General features: G+C 33.2%; 1 protein-coding gene across 1 annotated transcript in view; it reads left to right on the top strand.

Moving 5' to 3' along the window:
* Nucleotides 1–23,355, top strand: part of LOC150107421 (transcription initiation factor TFIID subunit 1-like) — a 688,572-nt gene that overhangs the window by 149,373 nt on the left and 515,844 nt on the right. Inside the window, exon 10 of the mRNA XM_090391849.1 lies at nucleotides 18,449–18,583. Within this exon, the coding sequence (XP_090247975.1) occupies nucleotides 18,449–18,583 (135 nt within the window). The remainder of the gene's footprint in view (nucleotides 1–18,448; nucleotides 18,584–23,355) is intronic.

Raw genomic sequence — 23,355 nt, 5'->3', positions numbered from 1 at the left:
TTCTTTTATAGCATCTTAAAGCCTGTGTGTGTGTGTGTGTGTGTGTGTGTGTGTGTGTGTGTGTGTGTGTGTGTGTGTGTGTGTGTGTGTGTGTGTGTGTGTGTGTCTTCAGTTGAAGCCTGAATTTAGCCTTGCATTTATATTGCATGTAATATTGTTAATCAAAACTTAGGTCTTTGAGTATGCTTGTCAGTGATGCTGCTGCCGACATAGGAAAATATATCTACATTCTTTATTTTATTTTTAAATTCTCAAACTATGAAATAGGACTAAAGTTCATGCACCTTTTCCAGTTTGGTGTGGGGAATTTATAATGTGAATTATGAAATTTGTTGGTAGTTTTGTTACCTGTGAATGTATATGACAAACATAGAATTTGCTGCTATAGAAAGACTCAATATTTTGTGTTTAATTCTAGAAGGAAGTAGAATACTGGTGTGTGTGTGTGTGTGTGTGTTCAATAATTTTAATCTCTCGAGTGTCCCTGTAACCCCTAGAGAGCGTGTCCACTGGAGGCGGATAGGGGAGCCCACCGTGTGGTGTGTGTATGGTGGGGGTGGTCCGAATATACTGAATAAGGACTCGTGGACCAACAGGGCCATAAGGGGCAATCATCTAGATGGTAAGGGAAGCAGCACTCCCATGGTCCCCCTAGCTGGATCTGTCATCTCCTCCCTCTACTTTGAGGAAGATCCACTTACTTTAATCTTTCCTATAAGGCCTTATCGGCCAACTCTTCTTATTTTATGACCCTTATGCTATTAGAGTACTTGAGGGCCATGGGATCTTTTCATTTCTGGCCTTACAACTATGCCCTCTCTATAAACCTTACTATAATTCTTCTATAATCTACTCTTTCCCCCTTCAGTATACCCTATTCCTCCTATGGGTTTAAATTCAGAAGAAGGCTAGTTCAGAAGCCTTAAGGTAGCAGCCCTACCACTGAACTATTCCATCATCAGGCTAGTCCCCTGACATGGAGAACATAATTCTACTTGTAAGTTGACAGAAAAAGATAATCGGATTGAATCTATGGGAAACAACCCTGGAATGGAAAAGGTAAAACAAAAATGGAAACGACAACATATAATACACATAGCAAATTGGAATGTAAGAGGAATAGCATATAAAGAAATAGAATTAGACCAATTATTAAATGAAAGAAATTTTAAAATAGCAGTAATCACTGAAACAAAAAAGAAATTAAAAGGAACTATGAGAACCGAAAATTTTAATGTGATATATACAGTGGAGTCGACAGAGACCAAAGAGCACAAGCAGGAGTCATAATTTGGATTCATAATTCCCTTTCAAAACAGTTAAAACATTATAAATTATGGAATGAAAGAATAATAGAAGCCAGAATAAAAATAGAGGCTATTTAACAATAATTGGTTTATAAGAAAGAAGAGAACAGGATAATATTGATTTTTATAATCAGCTACAAAACATATATAATAAAATAAATAAAAATGATTTCATAATTTTAGCAGGAGACTTAAATGAGAATTGGAAACACGAAAATTAATAATAATATAGGTATACATGGAGAACATACTTTAAACAGGAATGGTAAAAAATTGATTGACTTTGTAGTTTATAATAACCTAAAAATAACGAATTCCTTCTATAAACATAAAGACATACATAAATATACTTGGGCAGCAAGAGGATGGAAATCAATATTAGATTACTTTATATTAAATGAAAAGACATCAGAATTTTCACTAGATGTTAGAGTTCACAGAGGATATGAAATAAGCAGTAACCACTTCCTTGTTAAAATAAAATTAAGATTACCACCTAAATGGCTACAAGTAACAAGAACAGAAAGAAAAATTGAAACATTTGTTTATAAAACTAGACTATTGAATGACACAAATGTACAATGGCTATATGAACAAAGAATTAACCAATATCTAGATAAAATAAAACACAATGAAGAAATAGAAATAGAATGGCTTAATATAAAAATGATACTAAATGCAGCAGCAAATGAAAGCTTAGGAAAGACCAAAAAATTCAATAAAAGGAAAAAACTGAAGATCTGGGATGATACAATCAAAGAAATAATCAAAAAGAAAAAAAGAAGCCTATCACAAATGGTTAAGCAGTAAAAGATTAGAAGATGAAATAGAATGTTAAAGATACCAAGCTATTTTAAACCTAGTTTTACTCCATTTCCCAAGTAAGCAAACAGACAAACAAGTCAAGTTTGCACCTGCAAGCATTGCAAGTCTAGCTGACCCTGCACGTAGTGCAAGACCAAGGCAACTCATGGTAAAAGTAGAATAAGCTCTGATCATTAATCTTAATATTTACCCTTAATGCAAAACACATCTCCTGGAGGTAATGTATGATGCTTTGTATTAAAGGCAAGGGGCCACTACCCAGACCGGTTTTGACCTTTATTGAGGTCTCATCAGTGGGAGCCAGGCTAGAAATACCAGATTTTAGTAATACAGAGCTTATAAGTATTTTACCAGAACAAGTTACCATAAGGTGTTTTAACCTTATTAAATAAAAATCTCAGGAGGAGATATAAATGTAGAAAGTATTTTACCTTGGGTATAAGCTCTGTATTACTAAAATCTGGGTATTTCTAGCTTGGCTCCCACTGATGAGACCTCAATAAAGGTCGAAACCGGTCTGGGTAGTGGCCCCTTGCCTTTAATACAAAGCATCATACATCACCTCCAGGAGATGTGCTTTGCATTAAGGGTAAATATTAAGATTAGTGATCAGAGCTTATTCTACTTTTATCATGAGTTGCTTGGTCTTGCACTACGTGCAGGGTCAGCTAGACTTGCAACACTTGCAGGCACTTACTTGGGAAATGGAGTAAAACCAGGTTTAAAATAGCTTGGTATCTTTAACATTTATTATACCCAAGGTAAAATACTTTCTACAGATGAAATAGAATATAAAAGAATAAGAGCCATAGCTAAAAGAGAAGTCAGAAAAAGACATAGAGAATCATGGAACAAATTTGTTTCTAATTAGAACATGATTTATATAAAATAAGACCCAATGTATATAAAATTTTGAAACACTTAAATGCAGATACCAAAGAAAACATAAAATTAAACACCAGATTGAAATTAGAAGAATTTCTAAATTACTACACAGAATTGTGGACAGACAAATATTTTAAAAAAGACAACTGGCAAACAATTAACAAAAATGAAAAGGAAATAACTAAAGAAGAATTAGAAACCAGCCCGAAAGAAACAAGAAACGGAAAATCACCTGGAGAAGACAAGCTAGGTTCAGAACTATATAAATATGCAGGAAAAAGATTCAAAGAAAGACTCTTATTATTTTTAAATAAAATTTATTCAACTGGTTCCCCCCCCCCCCCCCCAATAGAATGGAAAAAAGCAATTGTGATTCCTATCTTTAAAAAAGGTAATAGAGATGACCCTAAAAACTATAGAGGTATCAGTATACTAAATTCCTATTACAAAATATATAGCAGAATCTTAAATAGCAAACTAATGAAATATTCTGAAAACTTTATTTTAGAAGTACAGAATGGATTTAGAAAAGGACGATCATGTATAACCCGGCCTTTTGCCTAAAATTAATAATAGAGAAAAGAAGAGAATACAATTTAGAAACACATATTGCATTTATTGACTTTGAAAAAGCATTTGACAAAGTTAAAAGAAACATATTATTTAACATATTAAAAGAAAGACAAATACCAAATAATATCCTAAAAGCTATCACAAGTATATATGAAAATAATCAATTACAAATAAGATTAAATCACAAGCTATCATATACGAGAGAGAGATAAACCAAGGGGTCCGACAGGGATATCCCCTCTCAGCAACTCTTTTTAATATCTACTTAAATGAAATAATAATAAAATGGAATAAAAATTTACATCAAGGAATTAAACTTTTTCCTCCAGTAAACTTAAACACTCTCCTCTTTGCTGACGACCAAATAATTCCAAATTCTGAAGATAATTTACAGAAAGCTATTTTAGATCTAAATGAGATATCCAAAGATTATGGTATGATAATATCAACAGAAAAATCAAAAGCTATGGCCTTTAGAGGACAAGATCCAGCAAGAACTGAAATAATAATAGATAAATCTTGGAACAGGTGAATTCATTTAACTACCTAGGATGTATGATCACATATGAAAATGAAAAAGATATAAACGTAACAATTGCAAAATATTTAAAAATAACAGGTGTAATTAACTATATTTAAACCAAACCTAGTTCAAAAACAAACCAGACTAAAAGTATACAATACATTAGCCCTATCAGTCTTAATGTATGGTAGCGAAATCTGGAAAATCAATAAAACAAAAAGACAAATAAAGATTAACAGCAGAAATGAAGTTTATGAGAAAAAGTGCAAAGTATACCCTATTTGATCACAAAAGAAATGAAAAAAATTATGAAAGAATTAAACCAAGAACCAGTAATAGAAAAAAATTAAAAAATATAAACATAAATGGATGGAATACGTTGAAAGAATGAAAACAGAAAGATTACCAAAACAAGCCTTAAAGTACAAGCCATTAGGAAAAACAAAAAGGATGTCCTCTTAAACGATTCAATGATAACTTCTAAGGCCGGAACAGGCCATGCTAGGCCTAAATCCTCGATACGCATGATGATGATGATAATTTTACTGACTTAAAACGCTGAGATAATTAAGAATAAAGTTTAATAAGGACACAACTAGTTTTGTTGGTGAGACAACTTCATCAGGTATCAAAGTACAAAGGTATATACAAAAAAGACCGACAGAAACCTTACACACTAACAACAACAGAGCTATCAAAAATTAATGAAGTTGGCTTACCAACGAAACTAGTTGTCCTTATTAAACTTTATTATCTTGGTGGTTTGTCATTAAAATATTATTGAACATGTTCATAAACTGAGTCAATCTGCATACAAATAAATATAAATATATATGTAGGAAGATTAATTTACTCAGTTGATATACAATTTTTTTAAAAAATTGAATGACTAGAAACCGAGAAAAATGAAAATAAAGTTTATATATATATATCAACATGACTGCTTCCATCCTTATTACAAATGATATTAATAAAATATTGAAAAAAAAATGTAAAAATGAAAAAACCCCTTAACTCACTCATGATACTAACATACTTCAAGCTTACAACCTTTCATGAGTGGCTGTCATATAAAGGATAAGTGGGAGGGAGTCACATAAAAGAATGGCTAGAAAAGTTGCCTTCTTTGGATGCAGAAAATAATGAAGTTTCGCATAGAAATAATCATGACTTAGTATTTTCCTTTCATTACTTTGTTTCCACAATACTCTAGAGTCTCATAAACTGGTTAAGAAACTTCATAGCTTTTTTTAGGATTTCCCTTGTGTAGTAGAGTAGTGTTTTGAATTATTCAAAACAGCAAACTGCATATGTGATCTCTGCAAACCAACTGCTCACATCTTTGAAATGTCAAAATGGTTTCCCTTAGGTGGCTATGTAAACAGTCGAAAGAATGATGAGATACATACTCTTAGATTGGAAAACATTACCTATGATTCCTCATAATATAAGGAATCATGGGCATTTTTTCTCTTACAATTGAAGATGAGTTTGGATGGTCTCATACAGATGGAGTAGTTTCCCCTTGGGATTATCTCCTGCAAAACAGGACACACTGGCCAGAAAACAGAGTTAACAGATCAAAATATTGTGTATATGTAGAATGGTCACCCATGAGTTCTGAGATTCTGTGGATGGGTCATGTAAGAATGTAATTTTCATTGAAGTTAGATCTTTTTATAGTTGCTGTACGTATTCACTTGATTCTTGTCAGAAAAGAAAGCAGTGAAACTTAAAGGTGTTTGGTTTAAATATGCAGATGATTTGTTTGAGACTAGGCACTCTGTATAGGCCACATATCCAACAGTATCTTGTTTCACTGCATATCCTACTCCTCTCTTTACAACTAGTCATTAAAACAAGTGACAAGTACAACAGACAATAATAGCAACTGTGATTAAAAGGATCCTCCCCCCCCCCCTTCAAGACTGACAAATATCATCATCATCATCAAATTCCTGCCATATACCCTGAAGGGGTGTACAGGATATGATAGTACTACATGAAAAATTTACATCATTACTAACTTCATGTCTACAATTTTCAGTCTGTTACCTGTCAAGATTCCAACATTATCAAATCTTGATGTGAAAAGTTTTTTACCTTGAGTATAATATATGTTAAAGATACCAAGTAATTTTATAACCTTGGTTTTAATCCTTTTTCCCAAATAAACAAACAGACAAGTTAGTCAAGTTTGCGCCTGAATGTGGTTCGAGACTTATGGTGGTGGTTAAGGATGAGTTAAGTTCTGATCACTTTCCATAAGTCTTCAACCACGTTCAGGTGCAAACTTGACTTACTTGTCTGTTTGCTTACTTGGGAAAAAGGATTAAAACCAAGGTTATAAAATTACTTGGTATCTTTAACATATATTATACCCAAGGTAAAAAACTTTTCACATCTTTCTCTCATCTGCAGATTCTTAATAAGGTCAAAGCACCTTGTGGTAACTTGCATAGGTAAAATTGATAAGCTCTGTATTGCTTAAACCTTGGCATTTCAGGGTCTGCCTAATCACTGATGAGACCTCAATAAAGGTTGAAACCGGTCTGGGTAGTGACCCCCCACCCATAATGTATAACATCATACATCTCCTAGGAGATGTTTTACATTTATGGGAAATACTAAGCAAAGTGATCAGAACTTAATCCATCTTTACTACGAGTTGCTTTGGTGTTGCACCACCACCATAAGTCTTGAACAACGTTCAGGCGGAAACTTGACTTATTTGTCTGTTTGCTTACTTGGGAAAAAAGGATTAAAACCAAGGTTATAAAATTACTTGGTTATCTTTAACATTATCAGATCTTAAATTTCTATCTTCTAAGGCACTTTTTCAATATACCTATATCTTGGTCTTCCTGTGGGTCTTTTTCCTGCCAAAAAACACTTGTTTTGTTAATCTTTCCAAGCCCATTGTGTTTAGGTGCCATACCACCTGAGATTAGCTATGTTAATACATTCATAGATGCTGACAATGTCAAGTTCTTTCCTAATATCATCTTTTTTAATATGATATTGCCATTGATGCCATCTATTCATGCCCTAATCTTTCCCAGGACTCATATCTCTAGTCTTTGGTCAAGTGTTTTACTTCTGACTCAGCTCTCAGATCCATAAGTTAAAATTGGTTTAACACTGTCTTGTATACAGCTAATTTTGTGTTTTGACTAATTCCTCTCCTATTCCATAAAATTTTATTCAGTTGATTTCTTACTATACAAGCTTTGTTGATTCTGTTGTATATGTCCATATTTAATTTACCATCTTCACTAAAAATCGTCCCTAACTAGCTGAAATGTTTTACTTGTTATAGAGGTTCTCCATTCACAATGCAGTTGATATTTTCAATGCTTCTGCCTATTTTCATTGTCTTGTTATTGCTGACCTACATACCATATCTATTCCAACAGTCATTCAATTTAGTCAGAGAATCTTGCAGACTTGTAGCAGATTTATTTAGAAGCATCATCCTCATAAAGCAAAGAGCTCATATTAACATCTCAAATTTTGATTTCAGATTTGATACCACCTTCCTTCATAATGTGATCCATATAGATAATGAATAACAGAGGGGAAAATGTACATCCTTGTCTGACATCAGATTTAACATTAAACCATCTTCCTGTACTTCCTTCAATTCTAACTGCTGACTTACAACTCAAAAATAAAGAATAAATATTGCTTGCTATAATGTTCCATTGAGTGTTTTGAATAGCTTCTCTCTTGACACCTTGTCATATGCTTTTTCCAGATCTACAAAACTTAAATACAGATCTTTGTTATATTCCCATGATTTCTCAACTATTTGTCGTGAAGTGAAAATCTAATCCTGACAGCAACCATTTGGCCTGAATCCAGCTTGTTCTTCACCAAGCTTTTCTTCCACAATCTTTCTCAAGTATGCTTGCATAAATCTTACCAGGAACATTCAGTAGAGAAATACCGCTGTAATTCTCACATTGTTTTATTTCCCTTTTTATATATGGGTACTATGAGAGCTCCTACTCCAATCATCTGGAATTCGTCCCTCTATACAGGCCTTCTGAACTATGCAATGCATCCATTCTAAGACTTTTATACCTCCATACTTGAGCCTTCTGAACTATGCAATGGCCTTCTGAACTATGCAATGCATCCATTCTAAGACTTTTATACCTCCATGGTGCTCAACTTTTATTTCTGGTTGAATATCACCTGCTCCCTGCTGCCTTTCCACATCTCAGGCTTTTGATGGCTTTTTCTACGTCAAGTATGGATATATATTCCTGACTACATGCCTGTTGAGTGTTTTTTACTACTGTGCTATCACTGCTTGTTTCATTTAGCAATTTTTTGAAGTAATTACTCCATACTTCAAGGATATCTTTTACTCCAGTTTTCATGTCCTCCCTTTTTTTTTTATCATCTCTAATTCCTTTTACAGCACTCTTTCCTCCATTTTTGAGCTAAATCAACAACCTCCAGAATATCTTGACATCTTGATATTTATTTTCTATGTTCTTACAGCAGTCTTACCATGACTTCTGTTTAGCTAGTTTTGCACAGTGTTTAGCTTTTTTACATTTGTCTCTGTATTCTCCAAGAGCACAAGCTGACTTATTCACCACGAACTTTTGATATGCTTTCTTCTTTTCCTTCACTGCCTCTTTAACTTCCTGTGTCCACAATGGAGTTCTGATTTTTCTATCCTAGAGACAACCTCACCACATGCCTCTCTGGCTGAATCAAACAGTGTTTTCTTCAGGACTTCTGTTGCTAAACTCTTTCATTTTTTTTTTTTTTTTTTTTGAATAATGTTTGTGTATTTTAGTCTACAGTTCACATCTGAGAGCTGCTCAACTTTTATTCGCTTTAAAACTTTCTTACATGTTCTTTTCAATAAGAAATTCAATTTTATCCTGCTCAAGGCTAAACGTTGATCACTTCGAATTTCAAAACCTCTGCACACTCTAGTGTCCTGCACTGAAATGAAACATCACTATCAGCAATAACTTTTCTTATTCCCTGTGTCTTCTCTCCATGTGAATTTGTGCACATTTTTATGTTGGAATATGGTGTTAGTAATAACCAGTCTATGTCCTGAGCAGAAATCCAAGAGGTATTTTGCATTATTATTAGCTTTGCATATTATAAAAATTAAAATTAAAAAAAATCGACATTTGTGGCATATATGCTAATATAAATGATATTTATCATTTACAAACAACTAGACCTCACCTGAACTATTTTTTTTGACTGATTAATCCTCAAATGCAACTAATACAACTGCAGTCATTAGCTGTCCAAACTGCACTCTTTGATTTCTTCTGACGCAAGGTATTTGTACTTTTGTGATATCCAATTTTCTTCTCAGAGAATACACACATCTAGAATTCTTTGTTTTTGTGACCTCCTCTATCTTAGATTCCGTTTTCAGTAGCATTCATTTTCAAATTATTCTCTAAATTCTAAAACATATTCTGATCTCTTCTTGTTCTTGAAGCATGGGTTTCTGAAGTTTAGTTTTCTCCTTCAGTGACTTCAGTATCCACAACAACAGTAGGTTTCTCCTTTCCATTTTCACCAACCAAGATGAAAGGAATACTGAAATATTTGCAATAAGCAGTACTCTAATGGAGATCATTCATCTGCCAACTAGATGCTCTCCTTCCTCTCCCAATACCCTTAATTCTCTAATCAGTCTTCTTCCAGGTGTAATGTGCAAGTCACCTCTCCTCTTGTTAACTCAGACCGTAATCTTGTGCAAGCTTCTATCCCACAGAATATTTCCCCTTAACCGTTCTAAACCTGGTGTCCTTTATTACTAGAAAGTGGTGCCATTAGACTACTTCCAGGGCTCCAGAAAGACAACTTAAATCCACTAACCATAAAAAAAATTTTACTAGCTCAAAGAATCAGTATATTTCATGTGCTGTTATAGGTGATGTTTAAAAAAAAAAAAAGATTAAAAAATCTAAATGTTATGTTGACAAAACAAAGTAATGCATTCTTAAATTCTCATTATACATTCACATAATTATACAGTTTTTTTTTTTATATATATATGTTATTCCCACCCATGAAAGGTTATACTGTATTTTGTACCATTGGTGGACTAAGGATTTTTCTATTTTTATCAGTTTTATTTTTTATGTTTTTTTATTTTTTTATTTTTTTTTTACATAGTCTGGAAATTCTGCTCTAGAGCTCAGACATGGAACTTTTTCAAGTCACTTCAGGCCTCTAATAAGTGGAGTGTTGATTTCACACTGGGCAGTGACATTAATTTTTCACTAAAGAGAATCACAAACATCCATACCCATGGTGGGATTTGAATCTGCAGCCGGTTAGTTGGAGAGCAGGTAGGCTGTAACCAGTTGGCCAACCAGGCAGGCTTTCCTTTAATGTGGGTTTAAAATATATGCTACAGTACAGCTCAATACAACTCAGTTTGTGTTTTTATTTGTTTATTGTTTATAATAAATGCCTGGTTGGCTGAGTGGGTTAGTGTATCCACTCTCCAGCCAAAAGGCTGCTGGTTTAAATCCTGCCCCCGGCAGGTTTAAATGTTTGTGACTGTCTGTGAAAATTCTAGTGGTGGTTGGTGGGTGGTAGATGGCACTGGTCTAGATGATGATGATGTAGCTGCGGTTCATTGTAGTTAGTGGAGACAGAGTTGTAGAGTAGGTGTCCTCCCTTGATGAGTCTTTGGACTCCCTGGAGGTGCCATAATAATAATAATGAAGGGTGATTTATATCAATTATCCATAAACAATAAGTTAATAGGAAAGACAAATTCACAAAAACAAAGTAGGTAGCACTCCATGTGGAGTCACTTGCTTTTCAGTCACATGATCTGGTCTTTAACTTTTCTTTGCAAAATAATTTTATTTTTTAAATAACAGTATTAAAAAGCCTTTTCATTATGGAAAATGTTTAGGTTTTTAATTATATTTTAGATATTTAATTATATCTAAGCTAATGTAGTGAATTGTGAAAATAAGCTCAGGACAATATTATATTACAGTTGTGCACATACTTAAGGGGTAAATGTGCTAGAAGAATAAGACATATGGATGTATACTACAGTATTTAATTGGATTGTGCCAATTTTAATTTGTTTATAATTATTAGTTATTTTAGCTGAATTTTGGATGATTGGAGTAAAGCTCTTATAGTATTCTTCTATGAAAAAAGGAAAATTTGAGAATTACTGAGGAATTTCCCTGTTAAGGTAGGATTTTTATAAGTACACTTGAGAAAAGGCTAAGAAAAATTGTGGAAGGGTAGCTTGGAAAAGAGTAAGCTGGATTCAGACAAAATATTGTCAGGATCAGATTTTCAATTTAAGACAGTTGAGAAATCATGGGAATATAACATGCATCTGTATCTTTTTATAGCTCTGAGAAGGCATATGACAAGGTACTAAGAGAAAAGCTTTTAAAACCACAATTATATGTTGTAAATAAGGCATTATCTTGAGCAACATGTAGTTTGAGTTATGTCAGAGTTAGAATTTGAAGGAGGTACAGGAAGATGGTTGGCTGTTTAATCAGGTGTGATGTAAGCGCACATATTATCTCCACTCTTTTTCATCATCTGTATTCAACACATTATGAAGGAAAGTAGTATTAAGCTAATTATCAAAATTGGAGATGTTAATCTGAAAAGTTTATGCAGATGACATTATACTCCTAAATAAATCTAGAAGAACTGGATAAGTACCAGATTGACATAATAGACTTGAATGAAACAAAGAAGGCAAAAACAGGTGAGATCTTGCTGAGTGACAGATACAAAATATTATATTCAGGCAATAACAATCAGGGAAAAGAGGGAGTAGCTATAGTGTTCAACACTAAATACGAGGATAAACTTCTTGAATTCCAGACAATATAAAGAAGAGTGATGTGGGCAAATATCAAAATGGGGAACTAGACAGTGATAACTGTTTGTGCTTAGGGTTCCAGAGGGTTCTACCAAGGAAGAAATGGAGGCTTTGAGGCATCAGCTGGGTCAATGAAAAAGGAAAAGTTAGTTCCTGTTGGAGATCTAAACTGCAGAGTAGGAAATTATTACCAGACACATAGAAATGTTTTGGGAAAATGTGGAGAAAAGCACAAAGATGATAATAATGGTAAATGCCCTCTTTACTTTTGTTCAGGACATGGATTAGTTATTACTAACACCATGTTCCAACATAAAAATGTGCACAAATTCACATGGAGAGAAGATGTAAATATAAGAAAACTCTCATTGACTATTTTATTTTATTTTTTAATTGTTGATATTTGGTCCTTTTTTTACTAAATATGACACATTTTCTTTGGATTTTATTGGACCATGATTTTTTTTATATAAATATATGTATACAATCGTCAACCAGTTTTGCCAACTTGGGTGTACTGGCTTCTTCAGGACAAGAATGGTAACATTAACTGCTACAACAGAAGAATGCAGTAATGACCTTAAAATCAGTTATAAAAATTGAAAAGGAAGCACGACATTAAGAGCATAAAGCGTGGAGAATTTATCATTGTTAGTAGATCACGTTTTATAGTTTTGTGCGTAATTCAGTTCTGCTAAACATAGTGAATTTATTAAGCTTTTCCAAATGTCTTTTAATATCATGCCTTGATTTCTATTGAGATTGTCTCCTGTACGGAGTATCACTGCAGCTTCTTTAAAGTTTCTACATTCAAAATCTTCTTCAATGTATGGCATGGAGCTGTTGTCCCAATCAATGGAATGGTTCGAAATTGAGAAATGATGGGCTAATCTTGAGGTGTCTGTCCTGTTGTTGTTGACATCTCCGATATGTTCTTTTTTCTGGATTTCTAGGCTTCGTGATGTTTGGCCTACATAATTCAGTCCACAGAAACATGGGATGTTGTATATTCCTGCATATTTGTAGAAAGCGATGCTGTCCTTAGGAGATCTTAGCATGTGCTGTGTAGTTAAAATAAGTTTAAAGGTAACCCTGATGTTGGAAGACTTCTTGATTTTTGCTATTTTGGTGGAGACTGAGCCTGCATAAGCTATGATGATGGACGATGTATACTGTATCACTTGAGGTTGTCGCTGTAGGCTGTTTCTATAAGGAATCTTTTGAATTATATTTTGTGGATAACCATTTTTGGATAGAGTTTTTGATATGAGTGAGAGCTCGTCAAGTAGATCTTTTTCTTCTGTGATGATAATTTTCGCTCTGTTTTTGAGCATATGAATGATGCTAAGTTTTTGTGCATAATGATGAGTAGATTTAAAATGAAGATAACATCCAGTGTCTGTAGGTTTGCGGTAGATTATGAACTTGATTTGTCCATTATCCTTTTTTTTTTTTTTTACTAATATGTCCAAAAAAAGATAATTGGTGCTTGTTTTCTAACTCTAATTTGAACTTAATTTTTTGATGAACAGACTGATGGTTTTGGAGTTATTTTTGATAGGATGTCATTTTCTAATTTTTCCATGAACAGATCCTCGGATGGTGGTGACAGGGGACTGCCCATGGCTAAGCCTTCCAGTTGTTGATACAATAAGTTGTTTACTTTAAAATAGTTTGATTTTAGGTGATAGCGGAATAGCTGCGTAATGTCGTTTGGAAAGAGATCTTCTATGATCTTAATTACTTCTTCGACTGGTACGTTCGTGAATAAAGACACTGCGTCTAGACTTGTAAGTATATCTGTATTGGATATATTGATACTTTTTAGTTTTTCAACGAAATGTTGAGAGTTCTTTATGAATGAGGTTGATTTCTTTATCTTCTCTTAAAACAGACTGGCTAGGTGTTTGGCTAGTAGGTATGTAGGAGAATTTCTGCCGTCCATGATTAAGCGAAGCGGAACTCCGACTTTATGGACTTTTGGTACACCATATAGGCATAGTGGTAATGGATATAGAGATTTTAAATTTCTTTGTAATTCTTGAGGCCATCTAGTCATATTGCATATTAAGAGATTGGTCTCTTTGTGATTTTTTATGGTTGGATCTACATCTAATATATGATAGGTAGATGAGTCAGAAACTAAAGCATCGATCTTCATTATGTAATCTTTGGTGTTTATAATAACTGTTGAGTTTCCTTTGTTTAAGAACGATAATGTCTTTTTTTTTTTAAGTTTAAGAGTGCTTTCTTTTAAGAGGGTGTGATATTAAGTTTTAGTGGTTTTGCGGTAGAGAGTATGATTGTACTTGTAAATCTTATGTCATTAGCTACTTGCTCTGAAAATGAAGAAAGACCTTTTTCGATATTACTTATTAAATTTATATTTGGGATGTGATTAGGAGCTATTGAGAAATTGAAACCTTTTTTTAAAATCTGATTCTTGTTTTTTAAGACGTAGTCTGAAAGGTTGAAAATAATCTTATCATCTGAGAGACATGGTCTAGAGTTGTATTTTCTTTGATAAAGTTCTCCAATTTTTTAATTCGAGATTCTTACTAGACTGAAAAGCTTTGCTGTAGCTATTGTGTATCCATGCGATCAATTATATTCTAAGTGGTGTTATCTATGTTATTAGAAATATCATCGAACAGATCTAGGCATTGACGGTCTATTTTAGTCAGTACGTATCTGACATATTGGATTCTTTCCCGAAGTAAGGCTAAAGAAGTTTTGTAGTAAATCTGTTTCACTTTTTTAGATTTTATGTGCTCTTAAATGATTAAGAACTTTGGAATGATAGAAAACTGTCTGCATCTTTTAAGGAAAGTTAGATGGTTAAGTAGTCTTGCCTTTCTGCATTTAAATTTTTCAAGACAACCTACCTTGTGCTTTGTATATCCATCTAGGTTATTCATTTTGAAGCACAAGGTACATTGTTTTTAAAGCACAAGGTACTTTGACGATTATATACATATATTTATATAAAAAATCATGGTCCAATAAATCCAAAGAAAATGTCTCATATTTACTCATTGACTTTGTTATGATTCATAGCGATGGTTCAGGACATAAGAGCATACAGAGGATTTGAAATAGGAAGTGATCACTATTTAGTTTTGACCAGGATAAAACTGAATTTCACATTAAAAAGAAGAGCATGTATGAAATGAAGGTTTTAAAACTAATCAAGTGTGAGCACCTTTCAGAGGTGAACTGTAGACTGAAATGCAAAAACATCATTGGAGAAAAAAAAGAAAGAGTTTGAAAACAAGAACCAAACCTTGGAGATTCAATAACAAATCCTAAAGAAAACATTGATTCATCCAGAGAGGCATGTGGTGAGGCTGTCTGTAAGGATAGAAAAATCAGAAATCCATGGTAGATGCAGAAAGATAAAGAGGCAGTGAGGTAAAGAAGAAAGTATCATAAGTTGCTTGCAAGTAAATCAGCTTGTGCTCTTAGAGAATACAGAGAAAAATGTAAGAAAGCAAAGCACTGTGTAAAACAAGCTAAACACAAGTCATGGAAAGACTTTGGTAAGAACATAGAAAATAAATATCAGAAAGGTGGTAAAATATTCTGGAGGCCATTGAAAAAACTTAGAAATGGAGGAAAACATACTGCAGAAAGAATCAGATGATAGAGGTGAGATTATGATATTCTAGATGTCTGGAGTGATTACTATGAAATACTGCTAAATGAAACAAGCATTGTCAACATGATGATAGAAAACTCCCAACAGGAATGCAGTCAGAAATACATCTCCATACTTGAAGTAGACAAAGTCATCAAAAACCAAATGTTGAAAGGCAGCTGCAGTAGATGAAATTCAGCCAGAAATGCTGAAATATGGAGGTACAACAAGTTTTGTGTGGCTGCATTGCATAATTCAGAAGATCGTATTCCAGATGATTGGAGCAGAGCTCTCGCAGTCATCATCATCATCAAACTCCTGCAGCGTACCCTCAAGGGAGTGTACATGATGTGATAGTACTACATGAAAAATTTACATCATTACCTGTCTAAAATTTTCTTCCAAATCAGTCTGTTACTTGTCAAGACTCCAACATTATCAGCTCTTATGTTTCTATCATCTAAGGCACTTTGCACCGTATCAATCCACCTATATCTTGGTCTTCCTCTGGGTAGTTTTCCTGCCAACCTGGAAGAGAACACTGGTTTTGCTAATCTTTCCTCACCCATTCTATTAAAGTGATCACCTGAGATTAGCTCTGCTAATACATTCTTGGATGCTGACAATGTCAAGTTCTTTCCTATTATCCTTGTTTTTAATATGATATTGACATTGATGCCATCTGTTTATGCCTCTAATCTTTCTCAGGATTCTCATATCTGCAATCTCTAGTCTTTGGTCAAGTGTTTTACTTCTGACCCAGCTCTCAGATCCATAAGTTAAAACTGGTTTGAACACTGTCTTGTATATGATTTAGTGTTCCGACTAATTTCTCTCTTATTCCATATGAATTTATTCAATTGACTTCCTACCATACTAGCTTTGTTGATTCTGTTTTCTATTTCCATATTTAATTTATCATGTCCACTAAAAATTGTGCCTAAGTAACTGAAATGTTTTACTTGTTCCACAGGTTCTCTGTTAACAACACAGTTGACATTTTCAACAATTCTGCCTATTTTCATTGTCTTTGTCTTTTTATAGCTGACTTTCATACCATATCTATTACAACAGTTATTCAATTTAGTCAGGGAATCGTGCAGACTTGTAGGATTTATTTAGAAGTATAACATCATCCGCATAAAGGAAAGAGCTGACATTAACATCTCCAATTGTGATATCATGTTTAATACCACTTTCCTTCATAATGTGATCCATACAGATAATGAATAATAGAGGGGATAATGTATATCCTTGCTCACACCAGATTTAACATCAAACCAACTTCCTGTATTTGTGTCAAATCTAACTGCTGACTTACAACTCAAATAAAGACTAAGTATTGCTTGATATAATGCCTCATTTACACCATATAAATCTAGTGTATTGAATAGCTTCTCTTGGCACCTTGTCATATGCCTTTTCCACATCGACAAAACTTAAATAGAGATCTTTGTTATATTCCCATGATTTCTCAACTATTTGTCGTAAAGTGAACATCTGATCCTGACAGCCTGTATTTGGCCTGAATCCAGCTTGTTCTTCACTAAGCTTTTTTCCACAATTCTTCTCAACCGTTTCAAGTATACTTGCATAGATCTTACCAACAACACTCAATAAGGAAATACCTCTGTAATTGTCACATTCAGTTTTATTTCCCTTTTTATAGATGGGTACTATGAGAGCTCTACTCCATTCATCGGGAATTCGTCCCTCTGTCCAGGCCTTTTGAACTATACAGCAGCCACTGTAAGACTTTTATACCACCATACTTCAGCATTTCTAGTTGAATATCATCTATTCCTGCTGCCTTTCCACATTTCATGCCTTTGATGGTTTTTTTTCTACTTCAAGTATGAATATGTATTCCTGACTGTATGCCTGTTGAGTGTTTTTTATCACTGGGCAATCACCACTTGTTTCATTTAGCAATTTTTCGAAGTAAGTACTCCATAGTTCAAGGATATCTTTTTCTCCCATTTTTATGTCACCTTTATCATCTCTGATTCCTTTTACAGCACTCTTTCCTCCATTTCTAAGCTTCTTCAACACCCTCCCGAATATTTTGCCACCGTCTTGATATTTATTTTCTATGTTCTTTCCCAAGTCCTTCCATGACTTTTTAGCTAGTTTTACACAGTGTTTAGGTTTCTTACATTTGTCTCTGTATTCTCTAAGAACACAGGCTGACTTATTTGCCAGGAACTTTTGATATGCTTTCTTCTTTTCCCTATAAAACAGAAATATAAGGTTTTGACAGTATTAGAATCCTGTTAGATAATTGACTAACTAATGGAAAATTGTTAATGAGAGGTTAATATTATAGTAAACTCTAGTATCTAATACTATTATATTATCCTGTAAATCCCTTGGGATTAAATATAAGTAATTTGAGTATTCCCACTGCCATGACATTACATAATCATCACTTTTGTCAACAAAAACACTTATGTGTACTTCCCTTGTTTTTGGTTCTATTCTCATACTTGTAAACCATTTGATTCCTATGTAACAATCAGACAGAATAAAGCTTGTTTCTTTAAATAACTTCTATTTAACATGATCTTTTATAGATGTGAAACGTTTTTCTTTCCATTGAGTAGCATGTCACTGTAACTGATAGGAAATTAAAAAAAAGACTTGTCTATGATAAAAAGTAGTCTATGATTAAAAGCTGGAAGAAAATTTCCTTAACTGAGTAATTTTTCAAACAAATCCTCTTCCATATTTCAGGGAATGCAGACAGACGGTTTTCAAACTAGTTTATGTTCTGAATATCTATAGGTAACTTATTTATTATGTATTTATTTATGCTTCTTTTTTAGCCTGAAGATGTACTTATTAATTCAGAGTATGAGAAATTGATAACTGGAGAATTTCCTGATGATGCATATTTAATGATAAATCAGGTACAGTGGGAAGATGATATTATTTGGGATGGAGAAGATGTAAAGCAAGAGGTAATTTCTACTATTGTATTATACTTGTTTTTACTATCTATTTAGGAATAAACTGCTATGAATCACATCAAAGCAATATTATAAAAATATAATTGACTTACTACCATTGAAACATTTAATTACTGGATAAAATAGAAGTTTGCAATACATTTTATGCAAAAAAAAAATAAATAAAAATAAATAAAATAAATAAAAAAAAATTTCATATCTAACCTGTTTTAGTTACATAAGTAAACAGTCTATTTAATTCTATGAAGTAAATCATGTATTTATATCCATAAAAAAGAAAAAAATCTTAAATACCAAAACTACAACAAAAAAACAAGAAGCAGAATACATTAACCATATGCACTACCACATCAGAGATTACTAAATTCTAGAGATCACTAAATTGTAGTACTACTCATTTGTTGTATTTAATGCTCTCTCTTAATTCCAGTAACTATTCTGATTATATCTGAAGGTTGATTTTCATTTTCCACACTTTTAATTGACTTCCCATCTGTAACTTCACAGATCAAGCTGAAATATTTGCTATTTTAATATATAATGCAAATTGTTTAACTATCAAGTGTAATACCAGATAATCCTCAGCATTCTCAAGCTGTGCCTTTTTAATCAGCTCACCCTTCAAATATGCTGTAGAAGTCAGCTCGTTGTTATGATTGTCCATGATTCTTTTTTACTCATTAACCCAGCCAGTCTTAGGCATCATGTTTTTTGATCCTTTATCTGTACCACTTGGGATAACTGTATGCAATTTCTATTTTGCACAATCTCATTATTTTTGTTCTCTTAATCCAAACATATACTCAGACTATATCTTTACTAGAATGACTCTGCTTTTATCCTTCACTCCACACAAAACATCCAAACACTCTAAGCCTTGGTTTTACAAAAAGCATGCAGCTGTTTTCTGTTTCACTGGCTGTGAAACAGAAACCGTAAACAACTATATACAATTGATCCTTGGACAACGCGAGCATTACGGGTGCCAACCTTCCGCCTTTTTCGAAAATCCACATATAACTTTTGACTCCCCAAAAACTTAACTACTTAATAGCCTATTGTTGACCGGAAGCCATACTGATAACATGAACAGTCGATTAACACACATTTTATATGGTATGTATATATATGTACTATATTCTTACAATAATGTAAGCTAGAGAACAGAAAATGTTATTAAAGAAAATCATATGGAAGTGAAAATACATTTACAGTACTGTACTGTATTTAGTGATACCATAAGTTTACGTCATCTGTTTACAAGATGAGTCATATGTCTGTCAGTACCTACATCAATATTTTCTTATATGATATGAAACACTGTTGATGTTAAATGTATTACTAACACTAGACATCAAAAATGAAAAGATAATGCAAAAAAGAAATTCATATTTATTTGCAGGTATAACAATTCATGCATTGATAACGAAGAAGCAGCAGTATAATTTCTTTATGATAGACTAGCGCAATTGATATGATTACTTCACATAAGCCTAGCCTATACATTGCAGTATTAATTCAGTATTTCTGAAACTTCAGAGATGTAACCTTCTTAAATTTTTATTATTACCAAGTACCGCTTATCAAAATAATAATAATAATAAACAATAAATAAATAATAAAAAAGTATAATTCACTGTAATTGTTTATTTATTTGATTTTAGATGTACATGTAAACAAAAAAAAAAAGATTTATTTTTAATGGAACAAAATTTATAAAGATACTATAAATTTTTACTTAATTTAAATAATTTATCAACAATGAGAGGAGTGAAATCTCTTAAACTTTCAGCAAAATTTGGTTATATAGTTGTAAATTTCAATCTCGGATGCGGTTTGACATCTGTGATGCGGTTCCTCTTCTTCGTCTTAATATCTACAAGGGCCAAAAATCCAACTTCGCACAGATATGAACTTGAAAATGGTAAAATGCACTTTAGAGCTTTATCTGTTAATTCAGGAAATTCATTCTGTATTTGTAGCGAAAATGATGATGATGTATTCTCATTGTATTTATTTTTTAGGAAACCATCAGAAGCTAGTTCTAAAAGTTGTTCTTCTTCTATTGGTGATAGACTCTTTGGCGTAGATTTGTTGATATTGAAAGGGTATCTTATTCACTCAATATTAATGTCCAGTTCAAGGAAATACTTTTCTAAATTCATTTGTATGCTCTGTAAATGCTGTATGATAGTAATTTTCACATCATCGATTTGTTCATTTTAACTTGCTAGCAATTTACGAAGAGATGGAAATGCTTGAAATTCTTCATCATCAAACCACTTTTGCTATAACTTCATCTTTGCCAGTGTGGTGTTCACTTTATCTTGGACATGAAATATAGAAATTTCCTTGTCTTATAAAGACAAATTAAGATTATTTAATACAGTAAATATATCTGCCAGGTATGCTAATTGGCTGAGCCATTCCCAGTTATGTAAATGTTTATTCAATTCAGAATTCTCATCAAGAAAAACTTTTAGTTAATTTCGAAGTTCAAATAAATTAGTAAGGAAATTTCCACTAGAAAGCCAATGAATTGGTATGGAAAAGAAGTTGTGTATGATTACTTCCCATTTCTTTGCAAAGTTCAGAGAAAAGTCTTGCGTTTGGAGAACACTTTTAATGTAATTTATGATTTTTACAGATTCATCCAGAACTTTTCTTAGGTCTGTAAACTTCATATGTGTAGCCATAGCCTTTTTCATTCCATAATTTATAATTTAATTATAAATTATGGAATGAAAATAATAGAAGCTAGAATAAAAATAGAAAGAGATTATTTAACAATTATTGGTTTATATGCTCCAGAAGAAGGAAAAGACTTTAAAATTTTCAAGAAATGGCAGTGTATACTAAAATATTAATTATAAACTTTAATCAATACCTTCCTATATTTCGGCAATGTTACATTGTTATCTTCTGGGAACATAAAACTATGATATGTGCACACAGGCACTAACAATGAGCAAATGAGGCTGAAGAAGGCAAAAGAAGTTGGTCCTAGAGTCGGTTGTGTCCTAATTTTCTTATTATATATCTATATGTTGTACAGTATACCTTTCCTTGGATGTCACATGGTACTATTGAGAACACAAAGGAATTGCCTCAGGGACGAGCCAATTCCCAGGTAACAAAGCCTCTGAAATTTGTCTCTCTTAAAGTTCTGGGAAAATTTGCTTTTTATTGCTGCACCACCCAGAACCCCTTAGATTAAGAAAAGAGTTTCCCAATCAAGAAGTCAACTTGCAGATGTACCCACTATTGACTTTTGTTTGCAGTCGTGACCTTAACTATAGTTTATTTTCTCCCGCTTAGATTCGAATAATTTATGAGTGGTGCATTGGATTCTTAGACACAGGCAATCAAATTAAATATTGGAAAAGGTTTATTCATCATATCTGTTGTCATACAGTGTAAAGAATAATCAATGATTACTATTAGAATGTTAAACAAAATAACTTACATTTTAAACAAATATGAATATCATAGAAACACTTCTCTAAAAGAATCATAATCTAGCATTCTTAGATCATAAAACAAAATTGAAACTTCAGACTTTGACTAAATTACTGAAATAAAGAAACTTCAATACCTCTTAAAACATAATAATAATCAATCAGCGCATGTAAAGAACAAACATTCCTTTTCCCTGGTTCTAATTGTTATCAAAGCATTATAGTCCTGTCTTATTCTAATTAGAGTCCTTAATTCTTAAATTACAGTTAATTTCTCTTCCTCACACACATTACTTGACAAAAAGGTTACAATACTGTACTTGATCCTTTATACTTGTCCCTGCGATTCCTGATTCTTTTTCCTTTAACTACTTCCTTTCCATCGGTTCTACGGCTGGGATTCCTGCGATTGTTGGTTGGTCCACACATTGCTAGTATATGGAGCCTATGTCAAGAACGTTCTTGGCGAATGGTGATTCTACGTTTGCATAGCACGCTACAGAGTCGAGCTTTCCCATGAGTTGCCTACTATGTGTGTAAAACGTCTATACTTTCATCATAGGGCTTGAGACCCGCAACCTTTTCAACTACTATACGGCATCTCCGACTGCTACTACCCGGGAGTCAGAGCAGAACTCCTGTGAACTACACATCCAGATGATAAAGAAGAGAAAATCACCAAAAAGCCTCATTGGGGGGAGGGGGGGGTCCTAACCCTTTATACTAACCCCACTACCAGTACGCTCTGTAACCTAAGCTGTTCACCTGTCACGTTTTCATTTGTACACGTGGGTCTTGCTTCCGTAGCATCTTCTCCGAACAGCTTAGGTCTCCACGTGCCATATGCGTGCTTGGGGTAACTTCATAATCCGATGGTTTGCCCTTGTACTATGACCTTGCGTTCTCACTTTGTTACGTGCAATTTATATAGCAATTCTTTGTGTATCAATCTTAACAAGTAATATAAAATTTGCCAAACTTCACAATCAGATATACAATCTAGTAGAAATTCTTTTACACTAAAATATACACAACTTTTCTTCTTAATCACTGTATCCTATATTTGTCAGTATATATATAATATATACTAGGATGCAAGGATCTAGGTGATGCTTAAGGGTCAAAGCTATATAACTGAGAGGAGACCTCCACATAGCCTTTATAGGAATGCAGAGAACCGACCAGGGCTTCTTACCTAATGTCCAATCCTCACCTTCTCATGGTGCACCCTGTTGGGTATCTACCTGGATACTGAACAAACAAGGATGGGATGGCAATTTGGGATTTAGCTGACCAAATTATATT

The sequence above is a fragment of the Typopeltis vanoorti genome, chromosome 4, assembly GCF_054136105.1.
Source record: "Typopeltis vanoorti isolate ZY-2024b chromosome 4, IOZ_Tvanoo_1.0, whole genome shotgun sequence".
NCBI classification, from domain to species: domain Eukaryota; kingdom Metazoa; phylum Arthropoda; class Arachnida; order Uropygi; family Thelyphonidae; genus Typopeltis; species Typopeltis vanoorti.
This window is presented reverse-complemented; position numbering and strand designations above follow the sequence as displayed.